This window comes from Malaclemys terrapin, chromosome 8, assembly GCF_027887155.1.
Source record: "Malaclemys terrapin pileata isolate rMalTer1 chromosome 8, rMalTer1.hap1, whole genome shotgun sequence".
NCBI classification, from domain to species: Eukaryota; Metazoa; Chordata; order Testudines; family Emydidae; genus Malaclemys; species Malaclemys terrapin.
The window spans coordinates 89,498,724-89,523,162 of record NC_071512.1 but is presented as its reverse complement, the minus strand read 5'-3'; the positions used below and the strand labels follow the sequence as shown (position 1 = coordinate 89,523,162).

General features: G+C 42.3%; 1 protein-coding gene across 1 annotated transcript in view; it reads right to left on the bottom strand.

The window, feature by feature from the left end:
- ANKRD13C (ankyrin repeat domain 13C) overlaps positions 1 to 24,439 on the bottom strand; it is a 54,787-nt gene that overhangs the window by 5,534 nt on the left and 24,814 nt on the right. The window contains exons 3-12 of the mRNA XM_054037176.1: positions 24,100 to 24,204; positions 22,855 to 22,940; positions 20,442 to 20,487; positions 19,072 to 19,138; positions 15,728 to 15,872; positions 14,888 to 15,019; positions 12,380 to 12,541; positions 5,039 to 5,118; positions 3,363 to 3,461; positions 2,314 to 2,414 (exon numbers count right to left, since the gene is read on the bottom strand). Coding sequence (XP_053893151.1) covers positions 2,314 to 2,414; positions 3,363 to 3,461; positions 5,039 to 5,118; positions 12,380 to 12,541; positions 14,888 to 15,019; positions 15,728 to 15,872; positions 19,072 to 19,138; positions 20,442 to 20,487; positions 22,855 to 22,940; positions 24,100 to 24,204 — 1,023 coding nt within the window. The remainder of the gene's footprint in view (positions 1 to 2,313; positions 2,415 to 3,362; positions 3,462 to 5,038; positions 5,119 to 12,379; positions 12,542 to 14,887; positions 15,020 to 15,727; positions 15,873 to 19,071; positions 19,139 to 20,441; positions 20,488 to 22,854; positions 22,941 to 24,099; positions 24,205 to 24,439) is intronic.

The window sequence follows — 24,439 nt, the reverse complement described above, 5'->3', positions numbered from 1 at the left end:
AGCACAAGGAAAGGGTAATTTTTTATAATCTGGAGCTTCCACTGTTCAGTCAGGTCCTTTAGTGACTAGTAAAGCAAATGACTTCTTGGTTGCTGACTCTTCTAATCCCAGCTATAAATATTCCTCAGTCTTTCACTAACATAATGGGATTGTGTTTATTCCATTCACCAAGGTCTGGACTATATTCCTCTAAAGGCTGTGGCAGCCCATTGTAACAGAGAATTAAGTTTCCTTTATATAACCCAAAATCAACAGCTTATTACACAAATTTAGTCATTTCAATTAAACACCTCCACTTCTTGAAAATGGAGGATCACCTTAATACAGGGGTCTCAAACACGCAGCCCGCGAGCTCCTTGCGGCCTCCCCCCGCCCCCAGCATTTACCTAGAGCGGCTCTGACCCAACACACACCGGGGACAGAGCAGGGCAGGGCAGGCTCCTTGCCTGCCTGCCCTAGGGTGACCAGACGTCCCGATTTTATCGGGACTGTCCCGATATTTCCTTGTTTGTCCCGCGTCCCGACCGACGTGCGGTCGGGACACCGGACAAACAAGGAAATGCCCCGGAGCCCGGAAGTGCTCGCCCCCCCCCGCCCTGACTCCGCCCCCTCCTCCCCCGATTGGCTCCCTCCCCGAATCCCCGCCTCTTCCCCGGGCTCACCATTCCCCCTCCCTCCGCAAGCGCTGGAGGGAGGCCCGGGAGACGCAGGAGAAGCGCGGGGCCGGGGTGAGTGAGACTCCGGCCTGGCCCCGAGCAGGCAGGACTCAGTTGGGTGGTAGGGCGAGGAGGGAGGCGGCCCGCGGGGCCAGGCGGCGGCTGTTCTCACTCCCGGGCAGCGGGACTCGGGAGCAGCCGCTGCTGCAGCTCCCACTGCCGCGGGGGAGGAAGCGGCCATGGCGCTCCGTGGCTGCGGCACCTCCGAACCCCCCGAGCCGGGGCCTGCTGCGGGGACCCAGCAGCGCGTACGCTGGGCCCAGCCCCTGGCCAGTCGCGTCTGGGCTGCTGCCCAGCTGGTGAAATCCCGCGGCAGCCCCGGGGCGGAGGCATCGGCCGCCCAGCCCCGTTCGTTCCCCTGCGGGACGGTGGGGCTGGGGCCCGCTGCCCCCACTCCGGGGCCGCCGCGGGATTGCACCAGCTGGGCAGCAGCCCAGACGCGACTGGCCAGGGGCTGGGCCCAGCGTGGGCGCTGCTGGGTCCCCGCAGCAGGCCCCGGCTCGGGGGGTTCGGGGGCGCCAGAGCCGCAGCCGCGGAGCGCCATGGCCACTTCCTCCCCCGCAGCAGTGGGAGCTGCAGCAGCAGCTGCTCCCGAGTCCCGCTGCCCGGGGGTGAGAACAGCCGCCGCCTGGCCCCGCGGGCCGCCCCCCTCCTCGCCCTACCACCCAACTGAGTCCTGCCTGCTCGGGGCCAGGCCGGACTGTTACTCACCCCGGCCCCGCGCTTCCCCTGCGTCTCCCGGGCCTCCCTCCAGCGCTTGCGGAGGAAGGTTTTTGGTTTTTTTGGCCACGCCCCCCGCCACACCCCCCCGCGTCACTCCCTCCCTCCCCCCGCATCCCGATATTTGCCTTGGGTGATCTGGTCACCCTAGCCTGCCCTGCCCCCGCGCCGCTCCGGGAAGCTGGGGAAGGGGGGGCATATGGGTCTGTGTGTTGCTGTTGCTTCAGGCAGCGCCCCCAGCAGCTCTGGTTCCCCGTTCCCGGCCAATGGAAACTGCTGGGGGCGGTGCCTGAAGCAACAGCAACACACAGACCCTTGTGCCCCTCCTCCCCCAGGTTCCAGCCGCCTCCCGGAGCAGCGTGGGGTCAGGGCAGGGAGCCTGCCCCCCGAATCCCTCCTGCAGCCGAACTCCCTGCCACACTCCGCACTCCCTCCTGCACCCCGACCCCCTGCCCTGAATCCCCTGCCGCCCCCTCCTGCACCCTGACCCCCTGCCGTACCCCGCACCCCGACCCCCTGCTGTAGCCTCCACTCCTCTTGCATCCCGACCCCCTGACCTGAACCCCTGCCGCACCCCAACCCCCGCTGCACCCCTCCTGCACCCCACACCCCAACTCCCAGCCCTGAGCCCCCACCACACCCCACACCCCTCCTGTGCCCCCTGGGGGCAGGGAGGGGGCGGAGTTGGGGTGAGGATTTTGGGGAAGGGGTGGGAAGAGGCGGGCCTCATGGAAGGGGTGGTGTGGGGGCAGGGCCGAGGTCAGCGGGGGATCAGTAATGCAGCCCTTGGGCCAATGTACTAGTCCTCATGTGGCCCTCGTGGTCATTTGAGTTTGAGACCCCTGCCTTAATAGAAGCTGAAAAAGAGTCACCTTACCTAGCTTTACAGGAAAGCCTGGTGGAAGCTTCATCTGAACAAATTCTCTAAGTTTGTTAAAGTGCTTGAAGGGTGCAATTACTTCTAAAACATTCAATAATCTGAAAAGGAAAGTGCATTTTTATTAGAAGCTCTTCACTTTTGCCACTTTGATTTTTGTTCCAAGAAAATTTAAACCAACGCAATGGATAAGTAACTGATAAAGTTAAGGGACTGAAAATTAGTGCTCTAAGTTCTACTACTATACACACACACACACACACACACCTAGACCTGTGATGACAGAGCATTGCTGCTTTGACTTAGTCTTAGTGACAGTTTTAAAGTTCAATTTCTAGTAATCCACATCTTAACATATGGCATGTAATAAAGTGGGCATGAAAGCTTTTGTTTCTAGCCTTGGTGAATCATGAGAAATTGGACCTTAAAATCATGCTGCCAATTACTATTCTTCCCTTCTCCCAACACCTCAAAACTTGGCTCCAGATTAATGTTAGAATTCATTTATATGGAGACCTAGAACTAGGAACCCAAGCTTTAAACTATCACAAAGCTTAACTCCTTAGCTTTCACGCATTATTGTCTCACTACCTGTATTCAATATCAGTTGATAAAAAAACCTGAAGCTGCAGAGAGTGGGGAGAAGAGTGGGGTGGCGTGTGGGCAGTATGGACCAATCTGGCAAAGGTAAAGGCATTTTACAGATTGGGTTTCATCCCATTAATATCATTTTTCCATATTCATTGATCATTGCTTTGTACAAATGTCTGTCGTTTTAGAAGAGCTAACTCACTCCACTGTAGATTTCTGAACGAAAGTTTGAGGAAATGAGTCAAACTGCTGTTGACAGCATAAACCATTCCTGTTTCCTTGTCGAAGAAGCAGTACAAGAAGTCAATGACGTTAAGGGGGTAAGAATCAGAAAAATAAATGTGCATACACCTGAGGGGAATACATGTCTGTATCCACATCTCAAAGAACAGTTACAGTACAGGTAAGGTAACTGTTTAATTTCCCCACATATGAACGTTCACAGACAACTAACTTACGATTCAATTCCCAAGGGAAATTCCTGGCTCATGGCTATTGTGGCTTTAAATGTTTTCTTGCTTTCTTTGCAGACCAGCTCTCTACCCAGGTGAGGAGCTCTTTAAACAAACAAACAAATAGTTAAAAAACACTCCTCAATGGGACGTTTGCTTTTATGAAATAAATAAGTCAGACCTAAAAAAGAGTTAAGATGTGAAAAACATTATTTATGTTTAAGAGAATTATTATGAAATAATAGCTGCACCTAGGAGAGAAAAGGAATTGGAAGGCATCTTAATTTAGCTTACCATTAGGGTCTGGGGAATTCACAGAAAAGCAACAAAAATGATTAAGGAGCTGACTTATGGGAAAAAAAGATTAAAACAGGTGAATATGGATAGGTTGTGCTAAATGAGAACTATGGGGGAAGACATGAAAACCAGCCAAGATGGTATGGGAAAGTGTTTAGGGTTGTCTATGGGAGTATAAACAATAAATGCCATAATGAACTTGGGACAGGAAGAGTTTAGGCAGAATATAAGATTCTTGGTATGAGATCCATCAGACTGTACAATGGACTCACAACAGAAGCAGCAGAAATTCTTTTGCCGTAGTAATTTAAAAACAGAATGGATGAAACACTGGAGAACACAACATAGGACACAATTTTGTACTGGACCTTCATATCCTCTTAGATGTTTGTACTGTCCAACACATGATTTATGTTTGGAATAAGCAAAAAAAAAAAAAAAAAAAAAAATCTAACATTTAATCATTTTCTCTCCCCATATTAATAGATGAGTTTGTGTACAATTATTCACATCCCTCCTTATATACTTACTTCTGCCACACCTCTATATGTAGATCAGTTCATACATAAAAAAAAATCAAGATGTTCATGTCTTATTGAATAATCACATATTGTAAATCTTGCTCTGTATATCACCCATACTCCTCTTTTTGTAACATCTGAATATGTATTGTGAGCTCTTTGGACCAAGGACTGTATCTTTACTGGTTTTTGTGAAGCAGCTAGCACACTTTTGGGTGCTCAGACATCAAATTACGGAAAGTCTAATCATAGGAAAAACAATTTTTACTCAGCTGCTGAATTTACATAATCTAAACTACAGTGAACAAGTATAAGAGGCAACAAGTAGCTAACTATGGTGTTAGATGAGGATTGCATTTTACACAAAACATGGCTGCTATCGAGCAGTTTCTACACATTGTTTCAGAAAATGTGCACTTTTGGATGTAAATAATGGGTTTGGTCATAAGCTATTTATTACATCTTGCCTGAAGTCAAAACTGAGGTCTATTTGGTGCTAGCAATTAATTTGACACTACCTTAAGGATAAATAGGATTGTTGTACGTAGAAAGCTTTACTGAAATGTGTTAAACACAGAGCTTATTCTTTTAAGTGTTTAAAGTTTAGGCTTCAGATATCAAGTAGTCCACAAGCTTACAAAATATTGCTATATTTTCAGTTAATTGCAGTGTAAGATTATATTGTCAAATTATTTATATCCTCCCTGCTACACAACCCCTTTTTTACTCATGCCAGCCTTGTGAAAAGTGTGTTTTATAGGCCAAGGCAAGAAAAATACAGATACTACGGAGCTGTAAAAACATAAGCCAAAGAAGGAAACGACAGCTAAAGACTCGGTCTTTAAAAGAAACAGATACACTTACTTTCCATTTTCAGCAGATATGTATTCTTCCCACGTAATTGTGTTGGGTGGAGGTGGAGTAAGGGACTGTCGTCTGACAGGCTGTTAAGGAAAAACAAGTGGTCACTATCTGTAAAATATTAAGTTATTGCATGGTACTATATTGTTCAAAAGATAAAATTGCACTTTTCAGTCTATAAAATGTATCCGTTCATCCCATCCAATATGAAGCTAGCCAAGTTTAACAGTTTCAACTCTACCTCCTGCTCTTCCCTCCCAGGGTTTTAACTTTGCATGTGGACATTTGGCTCCAAGTATTAATTCACACAGAAGTTTGTTATTTTAGTGCAGCAATAATCACGAACATCAGGACGACAAGTAACAGGAAAGAAGAGACTGATGGAAATTATGGCTAATGTATACTATAAATAAAATCTTTATGCTGATTGTTCTCATAATACACCTTTTCTTCTTTAAAATAAAAAGAGTTCCCTTTAAACTAGACGTTTGGACAATGCTATTGTAGGATATTCTTAAGAATAATCCAAAGATTTTAACTTAAAAAAAAAAAAAAAAAAAGACATTGAGAAGATACTCCTGTACTTCAAGAACATACTGCATAAAGAATTGTTTGAGATTCCAAGAGCTGGTAAAATAAGGAGATAAAGTTGACTATGCAGCTAGTAAATATTTAATGTATCGTTGGGGGTGGGGGAGAAATCCTGCTGCTCACTGCACTTCAGCGGACTTCAAAGTTCCTACATAAGGTGTTGCCAAGGATGAAGCCATCTTGTTTGATGGTACACTAATTTTCAAAGAATTTGAATTAAAACGGGACAATTCTTGAGGATTTACAAAGATAGTAAAATCACCCAATGCTGGAAATCTTCCCTCTGATGTAACGTTTACTTTGCCTGGAAAGTGCTGGTAACACCCAGGATGTTTATGAGACTGGTCCATTTCATTACTGCTCAGAACACCACAGGCAACAATACACAGAAGCATGACAAGGTTTATTCTGCTGACTGAATTATGGAGTTGACTGGAAGGGAAATGATTATGAAAAAAAAGTATGGAAGAAAGCAAATTTCCCATTTGATAGAGACAAATACATTTATTACACTCCCATTTCCAACACTGAGATACCAGTTTCCCATTCTTCCTTGACTTATTGGGACTATGGTAATTCCCAAAATATGCTAGGTGGTTTCCAAACACAGAAGAGTTCCTGCCCCAAACTGCCTGCAATCCAAAAGAGCACGATCTTAGATGCATTACTACAAATCCATTATGTTAGTTCTTTTATTCATAATCAGTTTTGTCCAAATTGCTATATTCTGCTTCTAGCAATTTTAGTCTGCTTTGAAAAGCTGTGATTTTTAAAGATAGTATCCAAAAAGACACTGACTTTGGAGAGGGCTCCTTTCTGATGAACCTATCTGAAATCCTAATATCTTCAAGGCATGTTTAGTATTTAAAATCTGCTTGTTTTTCTTGCCTGGCTGTGAATGGACATTCATAGTTGATACTGTCTTCCATTATAACAACATCACATTTAATATTCTTTGTCAGAAAAAGAAGCATACTGATGCTCACCTTAGCAAAATAATTATGCCATATGTTAACTGACTATTCAGTTCTATTAGTCTATAAACAGAACAGTAAGAAAACAAGATTTGATGGCTTGTATAGTATTTCACTAACATTTACAAAAGATGATGTGTATTTTACATATCAGCTCAATTGTGCAAATTCGTATCCAGTGGCATTATATTAAGTTTAGAAGGTGCATTTCAACTGTGAAAAGAATTTGGAAGTTACAGTCAACCTCCAACAAGCAGTGAGAGGAGAAAAGTCCAAATTATTGAAAGGATAAATATTTAAGTTCCATTTAAGGATGGCAATTGGAATATTTCTTCCTATAGCTAATAGGCAAGCAAGCAACTTGAATCTGAATTAGAATGCTTAGTTTACATGCTACAAAGATTTGTAAACTTTAATCAAATTAATTTAGATTTTAGTTAAAAACAGTCTTCCTTAATTCTCTAATAAATCTAATAGCTTTGTATTCAAGGACAACTGTTAGACAAGAAAGTCCCGGTCTGTTGACTTCACCAGGCAAGCCAGTCATGGATTCTTAAAGAGGCTTCTACTATTTAATCACATGAACAATTTGTTTCCAATATCAACCCCTATGTTACCTACCTGGAATTGTGACATCTATTTGTAGGGAACAAAGCTCTAATACTGTGTTGAAAAGAGAGCTGAACTGCAAAAAAGTGGCACCTTCATGGCGCTCAATATATGACCCTGCCAACTCGACCCCCCATCAGTTCCTTCTTGCTGGCTACTCCGCCAGAGGGGAAGGAGGGTGAGTACTGGAATGGATGTGAACAACACATCTCGAAGAACAACAGTTACAAGAAGGTGAGTAACTGTTTTTTCTTCTCCGAGTGCTTGTTCACATCGATTCCTATCAGGTGACTCTCTAATTCCCAAGGCAAAGGTGGGTCTCAGACCCATTTTAGAACTGGAAGGACTCAACCAGTTCATGGTAAAGTTGAAGTTCCGCACAGTCTCCCTGAGCACAATTATCCCTTCCCTGGATCCAGGAGACTGGGGGTACACAGCTCTTGACATGAAAGACACGTACTTTCACGTAGCCGTTTGACCTGTGCACAGACATTTTCTCCGGTTTGCGCTCACCCACAAACACTATCAGTTCACAGTCCTACCATTCAGTCTGTCGACAGCCCCCCGAGTATTCACCAAGTGCATGTCGGTCATAGCAGCCTTCTTCCGGAGGAGGTAGGTGCAGGTATACCCATACCTAGACGACTGGCTGCTCAGGGGCTGTACCAGGGAGCAGGTAGAGTCTCATGTACGATTGGTCAGGTCCACTTTCCAGAGATTGGGAATCCTCATCAACATGAACAAGTAATTCTTATCACCAACCCAAAGAACAAAATTCATCGGAGCGGTATTGGACTCGGTATAGGCAAGTGCATTCTTGCCAGAGACCCGTTTCCAGGCCATGACAGACATTATTCAAAGCCTCAGGGGTACCCGATCATTACTGCAAGGGGATGCCTGAGTCTCCTGGGACACATGGCGGCCTGCACGTACTTAGTCAAACATGCCAGAATGAGACTCAGAATCCTTCAAGCGTGGCTTGCTCAGATATACCGACCGGGGCGCAACAGGTTGGACTCAGTAGTGACAGTGCCAGGACACATACTCGAGTTCCTACCATAGTGGCTCAACCCTCAGATGGTATGCGAAGGTGTCCCCTTCAACAGTGCACCGCCCTCCTTGTCCCTAATAACAGACACGTCAGATCTGGGTTGGGGGGCAAACCTGGGAGATCTCCGAACATAGGGCCTGTGGTCGCGGGATGAGCTCTCCCTTCATATCAATATCAGGGAGCTCAGAGCAGTGCAACTGGCATGCCAAACTTCCCAGTCCCAGCTACAAGGCCAAAGTGTGGCAGTGATGACAGACAACACCGCTGCTATGTTCTACATCAACAGAGTGGAGCCCGTTCTCCCCACCTATGTCAAGAAGCCCTCCAACTATGGGAGTTCTGCATAGCCCACTCCATTCACCTGGAGGCATCTTATCTCCTAGGAGCGCAGAACGAGCTAGTGGATCATCTCAGCAGATCGTTCTGCAACCACAAGTGGTCCGTTCATCCATCCAGATGTTCTTCATCCCACCTTCCAAAGGTGGGGATTTCCCCAGGTCGACCTATTCGCCACCCGGAGCAACAAGAAGTGCCCAATGTTCTGCTCCTTCCAGAAACACAGCCTGGGTTCAATCATGGATGCGTTTCTGCTACCTTCGGGAGACTGCCTTATGTATGCCTTCTCACCAGTCCACTCATACATTAGGTGCTGCTCAAGATCTGCAGGGACAAAGCGGAGGTGATTCTGCTTGCCTCAGCATGGCCCCGTCAACACTTGTACACCACGCTTCTGGAGCTGTCAGTGGACACCCCAATCGTCCTACCACTCTGCCCTGATCTGATCGCTCAGGACCATGGTCGCCTCTACCACCCAGACCTCCAGTCCCTCCACCTCACGGCCTGGAAGCTTCATAGTTAAACCCCATGGAGCTCCTATGTTCAGAGCCAGTAAGGGAGGTTCTTCTCGGCAGCAGGAAACCTTCCACCAGGGCTACTTATCTAGCTAAGTGGAAGAGATTCACTTGCTGCTGTGCCCAGCAACACACACCTCCACTCCAGTCTATGCCACTCATCCTGGAGTACCTTCTGCATCTCAAACATCAGAGCCTTCCACCCAGGAACATCTGGACGCTCCATGTTCACTAACCCCATGATAGGACATTTCCTCAAGTGTTTGGAATGCCTATATCTACAGATCAGGTGACCGGTTCCTGCATGGGACCTTAACCTGGTCCTCACCAGTCTCATGGGGCCCCCTTTTGAACCACTGGTGACTTGCTCCCTGTTCTATTTGTCATGGAAGGTATCCTTCCTGGTAGCCATCACATCAGCAAGGCGGGTGTCTGAATTAAAGGCTCTGACCTCCGGCCCACCCTATAAGGTCTTTCACAAGGACAAAGTGCAGCTCAGGCCTCACCCAGCCTTCCTCCCCAAAGTAGTGTCACAATTCCACATTGGTCAAGACATTTTTCTACCTGTCTTCTATCCTAAGCCTCACACCAGTACCCAAGATCAGAGACTGGACTCACTGGATGTTCCGAGAGCGCTAGCATTCTACATCGAGTGCACAAAACCGTTCAGGAAGTCGAACCAACTGTTCATGGTGGTAACAGACCAGATGAAAGGACTCCTGGTCTCATTTCAAAGAATATCTTCCTGGATCACATCCTGCATCCTCACGTTACAAGTTAGCCAAGGTCCCAGTCCCAACTCTTATGGCACGTTCCACAAGGGCACAAGCCTCATCAGCTGCGTTCTTGGCCCAGGTCCCGATAAAAGAGACCTGCAGGGCAGCGACTTAGTCATCGGTGCTCATGTTTACCTCTCACTATGCTATCACCCAACACAACAGAGATGATGCAGCATTCGGCAGGGTGATGCTCCAATCAACGATTCCTTAACTCCAACCCCACCTCCAGGGTAGAGCTTGGGAGACACCCAATTGGAATCGACGTGAACAAGCACTCGAAGAAGAAAAAACAGTTACTCACCTTCTCGTAACTGTTGTTCTTAGAGATGTGTTGTTCACGTCCATTCCAATACCCATCCTCCTCCTCCCCTCTCTCCGAGCAGCCAGCAAGAAGGAACTGAAGAGGGATTGGGTCAACAGGGTCATACATTGAGCGCCATAAAGGTGCCACTGCAGGGGCTCCACAGCCGACACGACAGGAGCTGCTAAGGGAAAAAACTTTCCAACGGCCATGCACGCAGCGTGCACACGTCTGATTGGAGTGGACGTGAACACCACATCTCGAAGAACAACAGTTATGAGGTGGTAAGTAATCGTTTTCTCTACTCATCCAAGCATATTTCAGGATCAGCGTTCAACACTGTCCTGCAAATGAACTTCAAGCTTGACTTGCAAGAGTCACTTACTTGGTAGACAGAAGCAGATAACATTACCAAACCAGGTTATTTCCATTAGCAAAAAGAAAGTGTCTATTTAATACCATGAAACAGAACATCATTGCGCACATCACACTATGACTTAAATTAGGAATCCAGAATGCTTGCCCAATATTTTATGGTAGCACTCAAGTGTCAGGTTAGATGGATTACAGTCAGGCTGATTTTAGAAGGTAAATCTATTCCTCGATCAGTTCTACTGTATTTATGCTTTCTAAAAAAAAATCACCTATTATCACCAATCTAAGTGCCTGCTCAAGCAATAGAAAACTAGTGAAAATTAAGTGTAAAAGTGTCATTCATTCCAAATAAATAAATTACCACATTTATTGTAGGATTTGAGCGGTCTCTATCTACTGAGGTTAATCTCTTCCAATGGAAACTGGATATGCCTGAAGCTTGCTAAAACATTGCTTGTGGATCTCTATCCCTGTTCCAGGGTGGTGATGGAGGGATGCTACTCTCCATTACCATATGTATTCAGGAACTGAATGTATAATTTTTAAGTTAGGCAAAGGTTTTAAAATTGGTAGTAAATTCTCAAAACCCAGTATATATATATATATATATATATCTATATATCTATATCAGTTTGGGAAAAAAAATCTTGGCTCTATATTCACAAATATATACACAAATAAAAATGTACGAGAATCCTATTCTCTGAAGCACTATGGTCCAGAAAGACACTCCTGTAATTTGCATAACCTGGCACAACTGCACAGTCATTCCTTACTAACACTGAACTCACTATCCATGTAAAAATAGTAAGTTGCTTGGCTGCTCTTATAAATCCCCCAAGCAGCAAGTCCACTGTGACAAGTTACATATTAGTAACATCAAGTAATTCCAATGCTCCCCCACCTCTGCTCCCTCCCCCCAAGCATAACATCACTTCAGTCATTTTATGCTGGATAATTTTAAACACACACCAAAACTCGACAAATAGAAAATATTAACTCAATTCACCACACAGTTGAACTCCGCATACTTTGACTTCATGTAGCAGTTTGCTTTCTTTACATTATGATCAGTGAAGTATTTGCTATCCATTGAAAGTAACTATAATTAGCTCAAGATAGTAAAGTGATATCCATGCCTTCCTTATGTTACCACATTTTAACCAAAGAGTGTAAGCCACAAAAATGCATAAAGTTTTCCTGAAAATCATGAGACAGACTAAAACCACAAAAGTACAATCAAACATTTAGGATAGTGCGAAGACTATAAGTCAGCAGTTCTAACTATTTGGGGAATAATTTCCCAGTTCATGAAGGAAAGAGGGAAACTACATTTTAAGGTTAATCCTGTCCAAAGCTCTAACCAATTGGCTTGATAAGGTATTTAAAATGGAGACCATTCAGAAGCCAGGTCCTGGGTAAAATCAGCTGGCCACCTCTATAAAGTGCTCTAGCAGGGAACAGCACTGACAAAAAGATGACCTTCAAAGCAACATTCTAAACCAAAAAATCCTGCCAAATAGAAAACTAAACTATTCTGATTCAGTCAGCCAGAAAGAACTCCACCTTATAGAAAAAGCCATTATGAAAGATCCAGGGATCACTCACTGAAATATTCAGTATAATCAGAAGGAATTTAACAGGGGAAAGACCACATTGATTAGAGTTATAAACCAGTTCAGATGTTTTAAACTAAGATTTATACAGAAAAGAGGGGGGGAAACATTTTTTTTCTATAAAGCTTATTAGGTATCAAGCGTGAAGATTAACATTCCCTGGAATAAAACTGATGTAGATAACAAGCTAACTATACCTCAAAATTTTGTTCCATCAAGTTACCACCTTTACTCAGGCTTTCCATGATGGCCTTATTTCGAAGAATATCTTCCTCACTGAGATGTTCTCTTCTTTTCCTAGATTCTAAAACAAGTCCATTGACCAAGTAGAAGTCTGCCAAGAAGTTTCCTACTCTTTCCTGTAAGATAGATATTTGACATTAATGAACTCAAAAGCTACGGTAAAATAACTTAAATCAGGAATATTCAAAGACTAAAATGACTCTGTTACATGAAAGGAAATACATTTAAGAACATAAGAATGAATGTTATACTTTAAGTCACCTGTACTGACAGAGCACTTTCATTAACACTGAATACCTCCGACAATGTAAATGCAAGTGCAGCAGTAACACTGGCTGCCCTTGCCAGGATTTCTTTGGGGATAAAAACTTACATTAGCACAAAACATCTATTTATGGCAGCATTTCCCAAAGAGCTAATCTAAAGATGGCAAGGGGAAACATGTTTTTTTCTTCTGTGGCTGGTACATTCTAGAACAGCTGACTGTATCAACTGATATTTTATACATATGACTTATTTTTTGCACCTAAAGTTTACATTTCATAAAATGGAAAAAGTAAAAATTAGAAAAACATGGTCAGATATGAGCTAACTTTTGAGTGACATCACCTAATGCTTCAAAAGAAGGCAAAAATCTTCCCCCACACAGGAGAACAACAGGCAGTATATCTATACCTAAGGAGAAGAAAACATTGCTTTCATTGCCTTACAAATGAGTGCTAGTACCTCTCGGACAGGTTGGATTTTCCATGTGTCTAGGTTGCATAGCAAGAAGTGTTAGTTTATTTAATCCTTTAAAAAAACCACTGTGAAATTATTTGCCATTACTCTTGGTATTACTGTATGCAGTTTAGTAATTTAAAATTATAAATGGTATTACTTTCTACTTTACAGCTTTGAATGTCTCTATTCTTGTAGAATGAGATAAGAAATAGTAGCCCCACACAATTTTTGTTAACTCCTTTAATTTTTTTTAATACCTCAGGGCCTGATCTTATGAAATGCTGAGCACCACCTCCTGTGTTCAATGGAACATAAAAAAGCTTGTAGGTTCAGGTCCTTATTTCCCAAATTTTAGTCTCATCCCTCCCAATCTGCCTTTCTGCACTAAATAATCCTAGAGTAGGTCATCTCCAACATCACAGGTAAATCCACAACCCCATGTCTCTGACCACTGTTGATATCTCTGCTTCATCCTCTTTGAGATTATCAAACCTGAACAAGTATAAGGTACTGGCATTCTGTATGTTCACAGTTTCTACAGCTGTAAGAGCAGTAACAATTGTAGAGAGTTTGGCTTTTTCCCCCTGGTTAATTCAAATTAATGTAGATTTCTGCAAGCTCTAAATGTATCTTGTCAAAGTGCAAATACAGTGAGCTGTATTTTCTGTCTGTACCTGACAATGATGCAGTCTAGTGTAGATTTCGGTGGAATCAGAAGACACAGGGGCATAAAGTATATTGAGCTCAATTTTTACTCAGAGTTCCAAATTAGCAGGTGTTTCTTCAAAAATGATCAGCCAGAACACAGTTAAAGTTAGTACACCAAAGTGCACTGGGTGCCTACTGACTAAGCTGACTTAACTGTTGCATTTTTCAGATGAATCCCCATGGGATTTCTACACTGTATGCTTTAAAATTTTTTAATAAAGTTGTATTTTTGCATAATTTTTGTATCTGCCTTTGCTGTCTGGGATCTGGAATGTCAGAAGAATGGGCAGAGCACCTAGGTCAGCTGATTATTGCCTCACCTGCTATCTTGCCTGCCCTGAATGGGGAGCTGGTAGGAGAACTAGATGAAGCAAAGACTGGCTGAAAACTGCATCCTGGCAAGAGGGGAGTGGTTTGACAGGGGACCTAGCAAATGCTGTCAGCTATCAGAAATAGCCTTTGGGAGTTTTTAAGTTGAAGTGTCTTCATTAGCCAGAGATAATAAAACGAGTGCCTGAACAACAACCGTTATGACTTCTCTTCATCCAATCCTTTGAAAAGGAATTAATGTGCTTTCTGCCATTGTTTTGGTTTCTCTCTGTTTTAATATGTCAACTATTACGGTGGCATCTAAACACTGATTCTGTCCAAGCTATAGCAAAATGTTTAAACATCTTCATTCTCAAGTCTTCATTCCCCTACTTCCGACTTCAGGTCTTCATAATCTCTTGTTCATTCTCTACTTCTACTGTGGAATACTGCACTTTTCTGTCCCCTTTCCTGTCTCTTCACAATGGGTCATAGATCCTTTAACTACACTGCTTCCACTGCCTCCACTATCTGGCACAGACTCTGCTTCAACCAGGAACTTAAAAAACCCTCTTCCTCCATGGCTTACAACTCAAAGAGAGGTGAGACAAACACACACTCCTTACTCTCCTCTTTTGCATTAACACCATCTGCCAGTGCTATTTTGAACACAGGAACAAAGAAAGGGCTGGATAAGACAGAGAGGCTCTGTTCAGACTTACTGTTTTGTCTTCTCTGAAAAGCCATCCTGTTTGGGCACGCGTGAAGGTAATTGATTTGGTTGATAATGTTGCTGAATAAATATCACTGCTCATTAAAATGTCAACTTCTTCCTCCGTTTCCATCTCAGATTCCTGGAGCAAAAGAAATCCTACAATACTGAACAGTACTTACTGATTATTTTAAATTTTCTAATTTTTACAAGCAGACTGTACATGAATAAGCCTTATCCTTTTAATTGGATCATTTTTTCCCCCCAGAAAATTATGGATGCTTCAAGAAGTAGCTATTTTATTGGAATTATTCAAAAAATGTCCTATAACATCGGCATCATAGTACCTTATACAATTGGTATTACAGAAGGAGGCACATGGTCTAAAACTGTGCCAGCCAAATGTACTAATAATTCAGTGTACGGGTACAGTTTCAATTAGTTTAACATTACTGTACCACCAATGGAAAAAAACAGATTCAAACAGTTTGTCTGGTACTGGGGGGAAGAAGAGGGGAAAAAAAACAAAACAAAAAAAAACAAACAGCATCACCATCCCTAACTTCAATGGCGATGTGTTTACAACTCTGCTCCAATTTTTCTCTGTTTCCATGGAAAGGGATAGATAGCTGTCTAAAATCAGTTAAGAAGCTTTAAAGTTATTATTTGAAAGCACCTTGCCCCATTTTGTTGATTTTGCATCACCATCCATGTAAACAGTAGCTTAAAGTTGGGTACAGAACCTGACTTTTTAGGAGAATACACATGTAATGTAAGTATTTCATTAGTACTGAAAACATATAGGTATAAGGGAATATGTTTAACATTGTGTATATATGCAGCTGCTCACCTCATGATGTATTCGCTGATAAACTTTTTGTTCGTTGTCTAAAACTACAAAAGATTCAGAGGGTGCTGCATCACCATTGAAAATGAAGCTTAAATCCCCTCGTTGGCACTTCATGTCAGTAAAGTCTATGAGAGTTGTGTCAAGCCTGTGGAAATATACCCATGGTAAAGCACCTTTGCAAAAGGAATTATCCAGAAATGTTCAAATACACAAATGAGTTCTATTAGCATCCAACAGCATTGCTTTTCCCCCCAAAATGGTATAGTAAAGTCTACATTTTCATTGTGTTTTAATATAATTATTATTGCAAATTTCACTTGTATAAATAGGCAACAAATTACTACTTTTTGCTTATACAGTAAATTCCAAATGTAGTAAAGATACCTGTATAAATGCAAACTAAGGTTGTGGCACAAATGCATAGGAAAATGTATAGGGATTCAATTATATAAATATGGCGAAATGTACAGAATTCAGTGAGACTTAGTCCTACATTACAAATACAGTTCAGGGGGATTTTTATGTTACTTTCATGGCAAAAGATAATGATTTCCTTTCATATTGTATCAATATAGCAGAATTACAAATGGAAAACATTTTAAGAAAAGCTGCCACTGCATCCTTTTGCCCTCAAAACTGCATGGTATCAGGATACTGACTGATCTTACCTGGCATACAAATACACTGAGAGGAATTTCCCTAAACATAAGTGGCCACATTCTGATATGTGTTATTCAGTGTGAACGAGGATTACTGAACAGTTTCACTGATTTCAGCAAGGTTGCACGTAATGGTATCAGGATCTGGCCCAAATTGAGAAGAGGACCAGTAACAGAGTGAACTTTGCATTGCCTTGTTTTTGTCATATTTAGCTAGACTATTTCCAGCCTTTTATTTATTTTCTTGTATTTTCAGCCGCATAGGCATAGGGCAGGGGTAGGCAACCTATGGTACACGTGCTGAAGGTGGCGCGCGAGCTGATTTTCACACTGCCCGGGTCCTGGCCACCGGTCCGGGGGGCCCTGCATCGTAATTTAATTTTAAATGCAGTTTTTAAAACATTTTAAAAATCTTATTTACTTTACATACAACAATAGTTTAGTTATATATTATAGACTTATAGAAAGAGACTTTCTAAAAATGTTAAAATGTATTACTAGCACGCAAAACCTTAAATTAGAGTCAATAAATGAAGACTCTGAAAGGTTGCCGACCCCTGGCATAGGGAATACTTCTACCTGTTAAATTAAGAGTTGAGTGGAGCATGAAGTTTTCCCCAGATATAATTCCTGTGGGCTGCCTCCAAAATGTGTGTTTTTACAGACAGCTAAAGCCACCAGATTTGTTTAGTCTAACAGCCACTAGTCCTTAAGCAATATTTTTAAAATCAGTTATGCCATTTATTCATCTTTTAAATTCAAGACAATATAGGGTATTCTCATGTAGATTCACTCTCAACTCCCATTACCATTAATGCAAGTAGCATATGCGCAGAGAAGAGACTCAGACTGGTCTCAGTGAGAGCTGACCTAAAAAGTCAGAACATATTTCTGTGTTAAAAGCTTTAAAAGAGAGCAGCAGTTTCTTTGACTAATTTATTATTCTGATTTTTTTGATTTTGGAGCTTAAAGGGAAGAGACACTTGAATCCAACAAAGAATATTACAGCTAATTAAAGAGCCGAGCTGTAAAAGTTGTAGAAACAAAATGGTTTATAACTCTGCCTCTCAGAATTTGAACATTTGTTCTCTGAAGTTATAGTAACCTTTGCCACTGATGTTTTATAGAGCAGCCACATTTCTGAACAAAATATCTGAAATCTGCTTTAATTCAAATAATGTTTAAAAATATAATTGACTCACTGAGACATGAATGTGTTACATGACAGATAGTCAGGTACAACTGAACTATTTGTTCCCGGAACTGACTCAGTAAAAAACTAACCAAAATTCATTCTCCAACCATTTGAATTTAAGTTATAGTTATCCCTGTCTAGTTAAGTTTCAGAAGCATTTCAGTAATTACAACACTTGTTAGTCAAGAGCATCATCTGAGCTGACTTCTAAGAAAATCAACTTTAGCACCTAGAAGAGCAGAAAGCTGCATTCCAATGCACAAGAATATCAGAAAACACTTATTCCAAAAATATTAAAAACATACTAGGCTGCCTTTGCAAGCATTTACAGAATTGAATCAAATAAGAATTTAGATTAGGCACCAAAGAATCTAAAAGGCAACAAGTGTCAAAAGAGATTTTCCCATTAGAGTGTTCTTTGATGCTTTGTCACTTGAAACTGGACAGGACAAGTTATAATGCATTTCACCACATCCCACAAAACACTGTTATACAATAGGTCTCTCTATTTACAGATTTTCCTTGACTAAGTTTCTTCCCTTAATTTTATCCTATTACTCCCAATTATGCCCGAGGTAGAGTTAATTACAGTCAACAGTAATAGCCCACTCCTGTTTGGTATTAGAATAATTGTAAATGCTTGTTTGATTCACTTCCATAGAGACCCCTGAAACCTAACCATTACATAAAGCAATCTTTAATTTAAACAGAACTAAACCTTTGCAACTAGCTCAGAATGCAGATCTCGGTTATTTGCAAGGCAGTTCTAGTCTGTTATATAAGCACGAGGGTTTTTTTTGTTTTTAAAAAGGACAATGTGCAACTTCTTCCCCCTCCCCCCACTGCCCTTCAGGGGGAAAAAAAAATGCAAGCATAATACTGTTTCGGAACGCTCTAAAGGCTGGAGCCATTTATTGCAGGGGTGGACAAACTACAACCTGCAGGATTGCCACTCCTGTGGCACTGCGGACTCCACGCCGCTCCCAGAAGTGGCCGGCACCAAGTCCCTGTGCCCCTGGGGGATGGTGTGTGGGGGGGGAGGGCTCCGCGCGCTGCCCTCACCTGCAGGCACCGCCTCCCGCAGCTCCCATTGACCGGGAGGGGAGCAGTGGGGACGTGATGCCAGACGCTTATGGGAGTGGCGCAGCGCGGGGCCTGGGCAAGCAGGGAGCCTGCCTTAGCCCTGCCGTGCGCCACTGCCACCCTAGAGCCTCTCCAGGTAAGTGGCACAGGGCTGGAGCCTGCACCCCGAACCCCTGCCCTGAGCCCCTTCCTGCACACCGCACCCCCCCCCCCCGCCCCAGCCCTATATTCATGGCCCTGTATGCAATTTCCCCACCCAGATGTGGCCCTCGGCCAAAAAGTTTGCCCACCCCTGATTTATAGTCTTCAAACCACTACCAGAAGTGATATTTCAGTTGGACTGTTGTAGTTCAGTAATAAACACTTTGTTTTAACTTAAGTTTACAATAGTACAAACCAGTGCTTACCTGATATTTATACCTTGTTTGTATATTTTACACGCATCGGAAGGCAGAATTCGGGAAAGTAAAGGCACTATATGTGTAAAAGAAAAGTATTAATACTGAACAAGACATAAGAAATATAACTAAGTACTTCTGCGCAACCGACCCTATCTCAGCAATATACATTTAATAAAACACTGTAAATTCCACCCATCTTCAGATATTACTGTATTTTAAGTATAGAACTATGCCCATTACACTTCTATTGAAATTGTACCTAAAATATGGAAAAATTACAGTGTTGCAATCAATAACTGAAAAACAAACAAATACCCTGTAGTGAAATAGACTGCCTTCAGTATCACACAACAGCTTAAAATGCTCTCAAGCCAACTGAACCAGATACAGGTTCCCAACCATTTGCCTCCTAGCTACTTATATTTTAGTCATGATCTCAGAATTTCCTTTATGTCTCTATTATATTGGCTAAAAAGATTAGTTACAGTTAGACTGTACTGAAACCACTGAAATGGAAAGTGCATAGTGTAGCATATCTAAAACTTCAAGTGAACATTAAACCAGCAGTGAAACTGGGCATCAGGACAGTCTTATCATATTAATATGTGAGAAGACAGATATAACACAGCTTACTGCATTTTTAAAAGCATCATTTCTTTTACTGCAGTAAAACAGTTAATGGTTAAAAATGCCCCACAATGTTCTGAGTGGCATTATAAAGGCAGAACAAATTGCAGTCAATTGAACCTACTGAGAAGAGGAATAATTGCTCTGAAATGCACTGTCCAGGAGTCTTATTCTTACGAAACTGGATTTAGACAAAGAGGGGCTCGACCCTAGATTAGCAGAATGGGGTGGTTTAGGGAACGCCATTAGAGGATGCACTCCACTCAAGACCGTGCTGTTCACCATTGTGGGAGATTGGTGGTGGAACCACAACGCAGTTCTGGCTATACTCCCGGTTCCTATTTTCCTAGGCAAAGGCGGACTGCCATATCAAGGCATTGTGAATCAGGCCTCAGCATCACCACTCTAGGAAGGCCTGGTTCCCACCCTGTCTGGCCCTTTCAGATACTGTACACTTATACAGAAAGGTGCAGGTGTCAGCTCAACAGGCAGAGCACAATTTACTTTGCAACACTCCAAGTTGTTGCTATATGCACATCTGCTCAACAAATTTTCATAGCTCAGCAGATGCTTATTTTTCCATGCAAATTGGCTTTGAAATTCTGCACACATCATCTAAAAGGAAAGGAGGTTTCTGTGGGGTTTAATTTTTTTCTTTAAGCAATGCTGGAGTCTAATTTTAGGGGGATACTACAGATTCCATTTCTTTGCACCTATCAGTACATAAAGATAGGTATTATAGTTCTTACCCCAACTTTGAAAATCCCAGTGAAGTTCAAGATAGAAGTCACCTAGCTGTGAAAAAAATATGAATGTATCATTAGCCATATTGACAGCTGTTTTAACATTTCTGGGAAGACATGCGAAATGCAAATGTCATCTTGGGAAAGGCTAGATAAAATGAAGACAGGGTATAGCTGAATAAAAAAAAAAAAAAAAAAAAAAATCTAGCCTTCGTTCCTCCAATGTTATCATCTGAAAAACAATTAAATTAACATTTCTTCATTCCAACTAGAGCGGAGTGAATATGATGAAGTTACAAACTGAGAGGCTAAACTGCCCATTAGTAGCTTATATTTCTGAATTTCTTTTATTTGCAATCATTCAAAGGGGGGGGCGGGGGGACCTAAGGACATGACTCCAATTAGCTAATCCTTTCCGAGGCTGCTAGGAGTGGGAGGGGTATCGAATCTCTATAAACCAGACCCAGCTCATTCCATAGACAGAAGATGAGGCAGCAGCCCAGAAGACTAGGCAGCTGAAGAACTGCCAATGGTGGGAGGAGGAGGAGGAGGAGGACCAGTTCCAGAAAGGGGCAGGCAGAAGGAGAGGCACAAATGTAGGAAAACTGGATACAGGATGAGGCCTGTCTCCCTAGGAAACTTGGGACTAGCCTGAGAGGTAACAGAACGGATGGGGAAATAGGACTAAAGATTTTGGCAGTGGATGGTAAACTAAATACTGATATCTCTCTTGTATAAGTACTCGGACATTTTCTCTGGCTTCTTTTCTTCCTTTCTCCTCCCTCTCACTGACCCCTTTCCTTTCTGTGGTGGTCAGATCATCCTAGATCACCAGACAATGGCTTGGTGACATTTAGAGCTGTGGGATTTAGGGTTTAGCTGGAGGGCCAAGTAACCTTAGTGACTGTCTGCCAGTCTCGCTGGGGCTGGTGAGAAACTGCACAGATCTATTTTACAGATACAGATTTTAAATGGATGTGGACTCAACCCCCTATTTACCACAAGCCATTCCACATTTTACCAGTGACCCAAGGGAAGTTGAAAGCACCTGTGATGTTTTATAGCAGCTAGTGTTCTAACAAGAGCACAGGCAGCAGCAATTTGAAACTGGACAGAATCTTTTAATCTAGTTTCATATTACTGCTTTGGGGAAAGCATTACTGTGCACAGGCAGAGTTAGGCGGCTGCACATAGAGGTACATTTATTTAAGTGAAAGACTAAGCTAAAAACTCACTGCTATGAGTGCACTGACAGAAAGGGGGAAGGAAGAGAAAAAAGGTTCAATGTTACATGTAGTAAAACTGATAGCTGAAAGAGGTGAGCATATCAGAAACAAAATCTGGTGTAAGGGATAGGGTTATTCCAAAAGAGAGAAGCTTAAAGACCTAATCCAATACAAAATAAGTATCCTTCTAACTTTTATGTCACATTGAAAGCCCTGGCTTAATTACTGCAAACCACAGGAGATGGATAATTCCTCCTTACATAAACTGAGCTTTTATAACAATTTCTAACAGTGGAGGAGGAACTCCTGTGTCCCAAAGCCTCGTTGGCACTCTTAGGCGGTTTCCGCAGAGCGCCTAGGACTAACCGGGCATAGAGCTTAAGCTCTCTTCTTATCCCTAGAGATGTATGCTCCAAAACATGAAGCTATGAAACTGAGCCAATAAACAAGAGGAGGGACACAAACTATTTCACAGCATGCACCACCCACTCTCCCATTCAGGATGCATGTCCTGTCTCCCCACCTATTTGCAACCACAACTTTGCCGGGGCAATCACATCAGTTTGTTTACATAGAAAAGTATTAGGAAGCACTGGCTATATCTTAATACTGCAATACTATGGAACCATTGGAAATAATCAACATATGTGACCAGCCACTTCACCATGAGTGATAATGAACAACAATTTGGGAACCAGTGCACTAGTGACAGTCAAAATGAACAATGAAAATGCCAGACACTAACAATTTGAGGGGTGGGTGTGGGTGTGTAAAAACTATGACACTCCAGTGATTCATTAGGGCTCTGAACCTGCCAAATGAAAAGTAATGTCAATACCTGTAAGTAACTTTAAAATTAAGCATTTGATTTCCTCAAGTATAACTCCAGCATTCAGCACATTTAGATTAACTAACTAAAGAATCTCTGAAAATTTAACAGTGCGAGAAGTTACCTTACCACAGTACTTTTTGCTCTAGAAATGTACTGCCTCCACATGTCTCCACTAAGAGATCATCTGCACCACCATGTGGTGATCATGATCTCTTTCAAGGCAAAGAAAACATACTTCCTCGAAGGGTTACCTGGTTTGAAATGGGCTCTCCTGGAGAGTAGCAGGGCACATGATAGTATGGCTCAGTGTCAACATAATAAAAGAATAATTGTCATTTATCAACAGTTTCCTTAAGCTTACCTCTTTCAGGGCTTTTAATAATCGAGGTCGCTTTTCTTCAACACTTTCCCTGGACTGCTGTTTCAGCTTCCTTAGGAGTGCTGTAACTAAATAGAAGAGTACTGTAAATCAAATATTTTGCTCAGATTGTGAACCCCTCAGGACAGGGACTCATTTTCCAGAGCTTTTCAAATATTGAAAAATGTAAGCAAGTGTCTGTTTCATCAGACATTTTAAATATGTAATTATATATAGCTATATTTGAATCACAGCAGCAAGAAAGCCTCACTAATTCTGTTTTGCAACATAATCAGCATATGTAAGTTCATGGCAACACTTCTAGCTGCATCCCATTTTTGCTTGCATACTACTGGACATGCATCCGTGGAAGACATTAATATTTACTTCTATGGGGAGAAACCCTCAGCACAGAGGAATGCCCTGTGTTTAAAATGCTGGTAGTATTTACAAATGACCAGCAAAACATTAAGTTGTGTGCTATGAGAAGCAGTAAAACAACAAATAATGAAGTACTTAACTGCCATCTAACAACAGGTGGCAGTGGGCTAATTTTGATCCTTACTGCTTCACTTGACAGCAGAATGGATAAGTAACTCACTCAACACAGCTTGTGACGTAGTCCCCTGGTCAGCAGAGAACCAAAGACAAAAGTAGTATCCCACTGCCTGTGGTTACATGTTATCTGCACACACACTCCCTCCCATTAATCACAATTAGAAACTGCACTTGAGATATTTAACACATAGCTGGTTGATTAACTTTTAAGAGACATTAAAATGTCCCAATGGTCTACAGTAAGAAATAGCAGAATGTGAGTGAATCACATTGCTATCTTGGCTTATGATTTTACTCTTATTTAGAAAAGGTCAGTTTGTTGTTTTTACATCCACTGAAAAACAAGGTCTTAAACATTCTAAACTTCTGTCTTCACTTTAATACAGTTTAGCTTACTACCACTCTGGTGCTATCGGGACTAGGGAAACTGTGTTTAGCAGAGATATTAATTAACAGTTAACTAACATTTTTAAACACCACAGTATCCAGGGTAGACAAAGGCAGTAGCATTTATCTAAATAAATGTTAACTAGTTGCAGTCAACCTTAGAGGGGGCCTTAACAACCAACTAACACTGTCTTTGTCTCCACAACGTGCCAATACTCTTCATGTCAGCTAAACAGACTTCATTTCCTAGGCTAAGAAAGACCTCTGTTTACATCAACCAATTAATCAGCTAAGATTTCTTACTCATTTGTCTGTCTCCATAGCTGATGGCTTCTGCAAGAGGACTCCATCCCTGAGCATTTTTCACCTTTACTGGAGCATTGTGGGCCAAAAGCAAGTGCGCACATTCTGTAACAGAACAAGTAGTAATATTTATTTACAGCAAACACTATAGTTTCCTTTAAATATTCTGTAAGAGGTCATTAAAAATAAACCTTGTTCCTCTTCCCTTCAGCTGTCAGGTTTTTATAGGGGAAAAAACCTTGTGACAGTCTTTTAGATGGTAATAACTGTCCTTTCTGGAGAAAAGCAGTTGAGATGGGCTGGAACTGTTGCTGTTAAACTCTGATCCAGATTCTCTTCC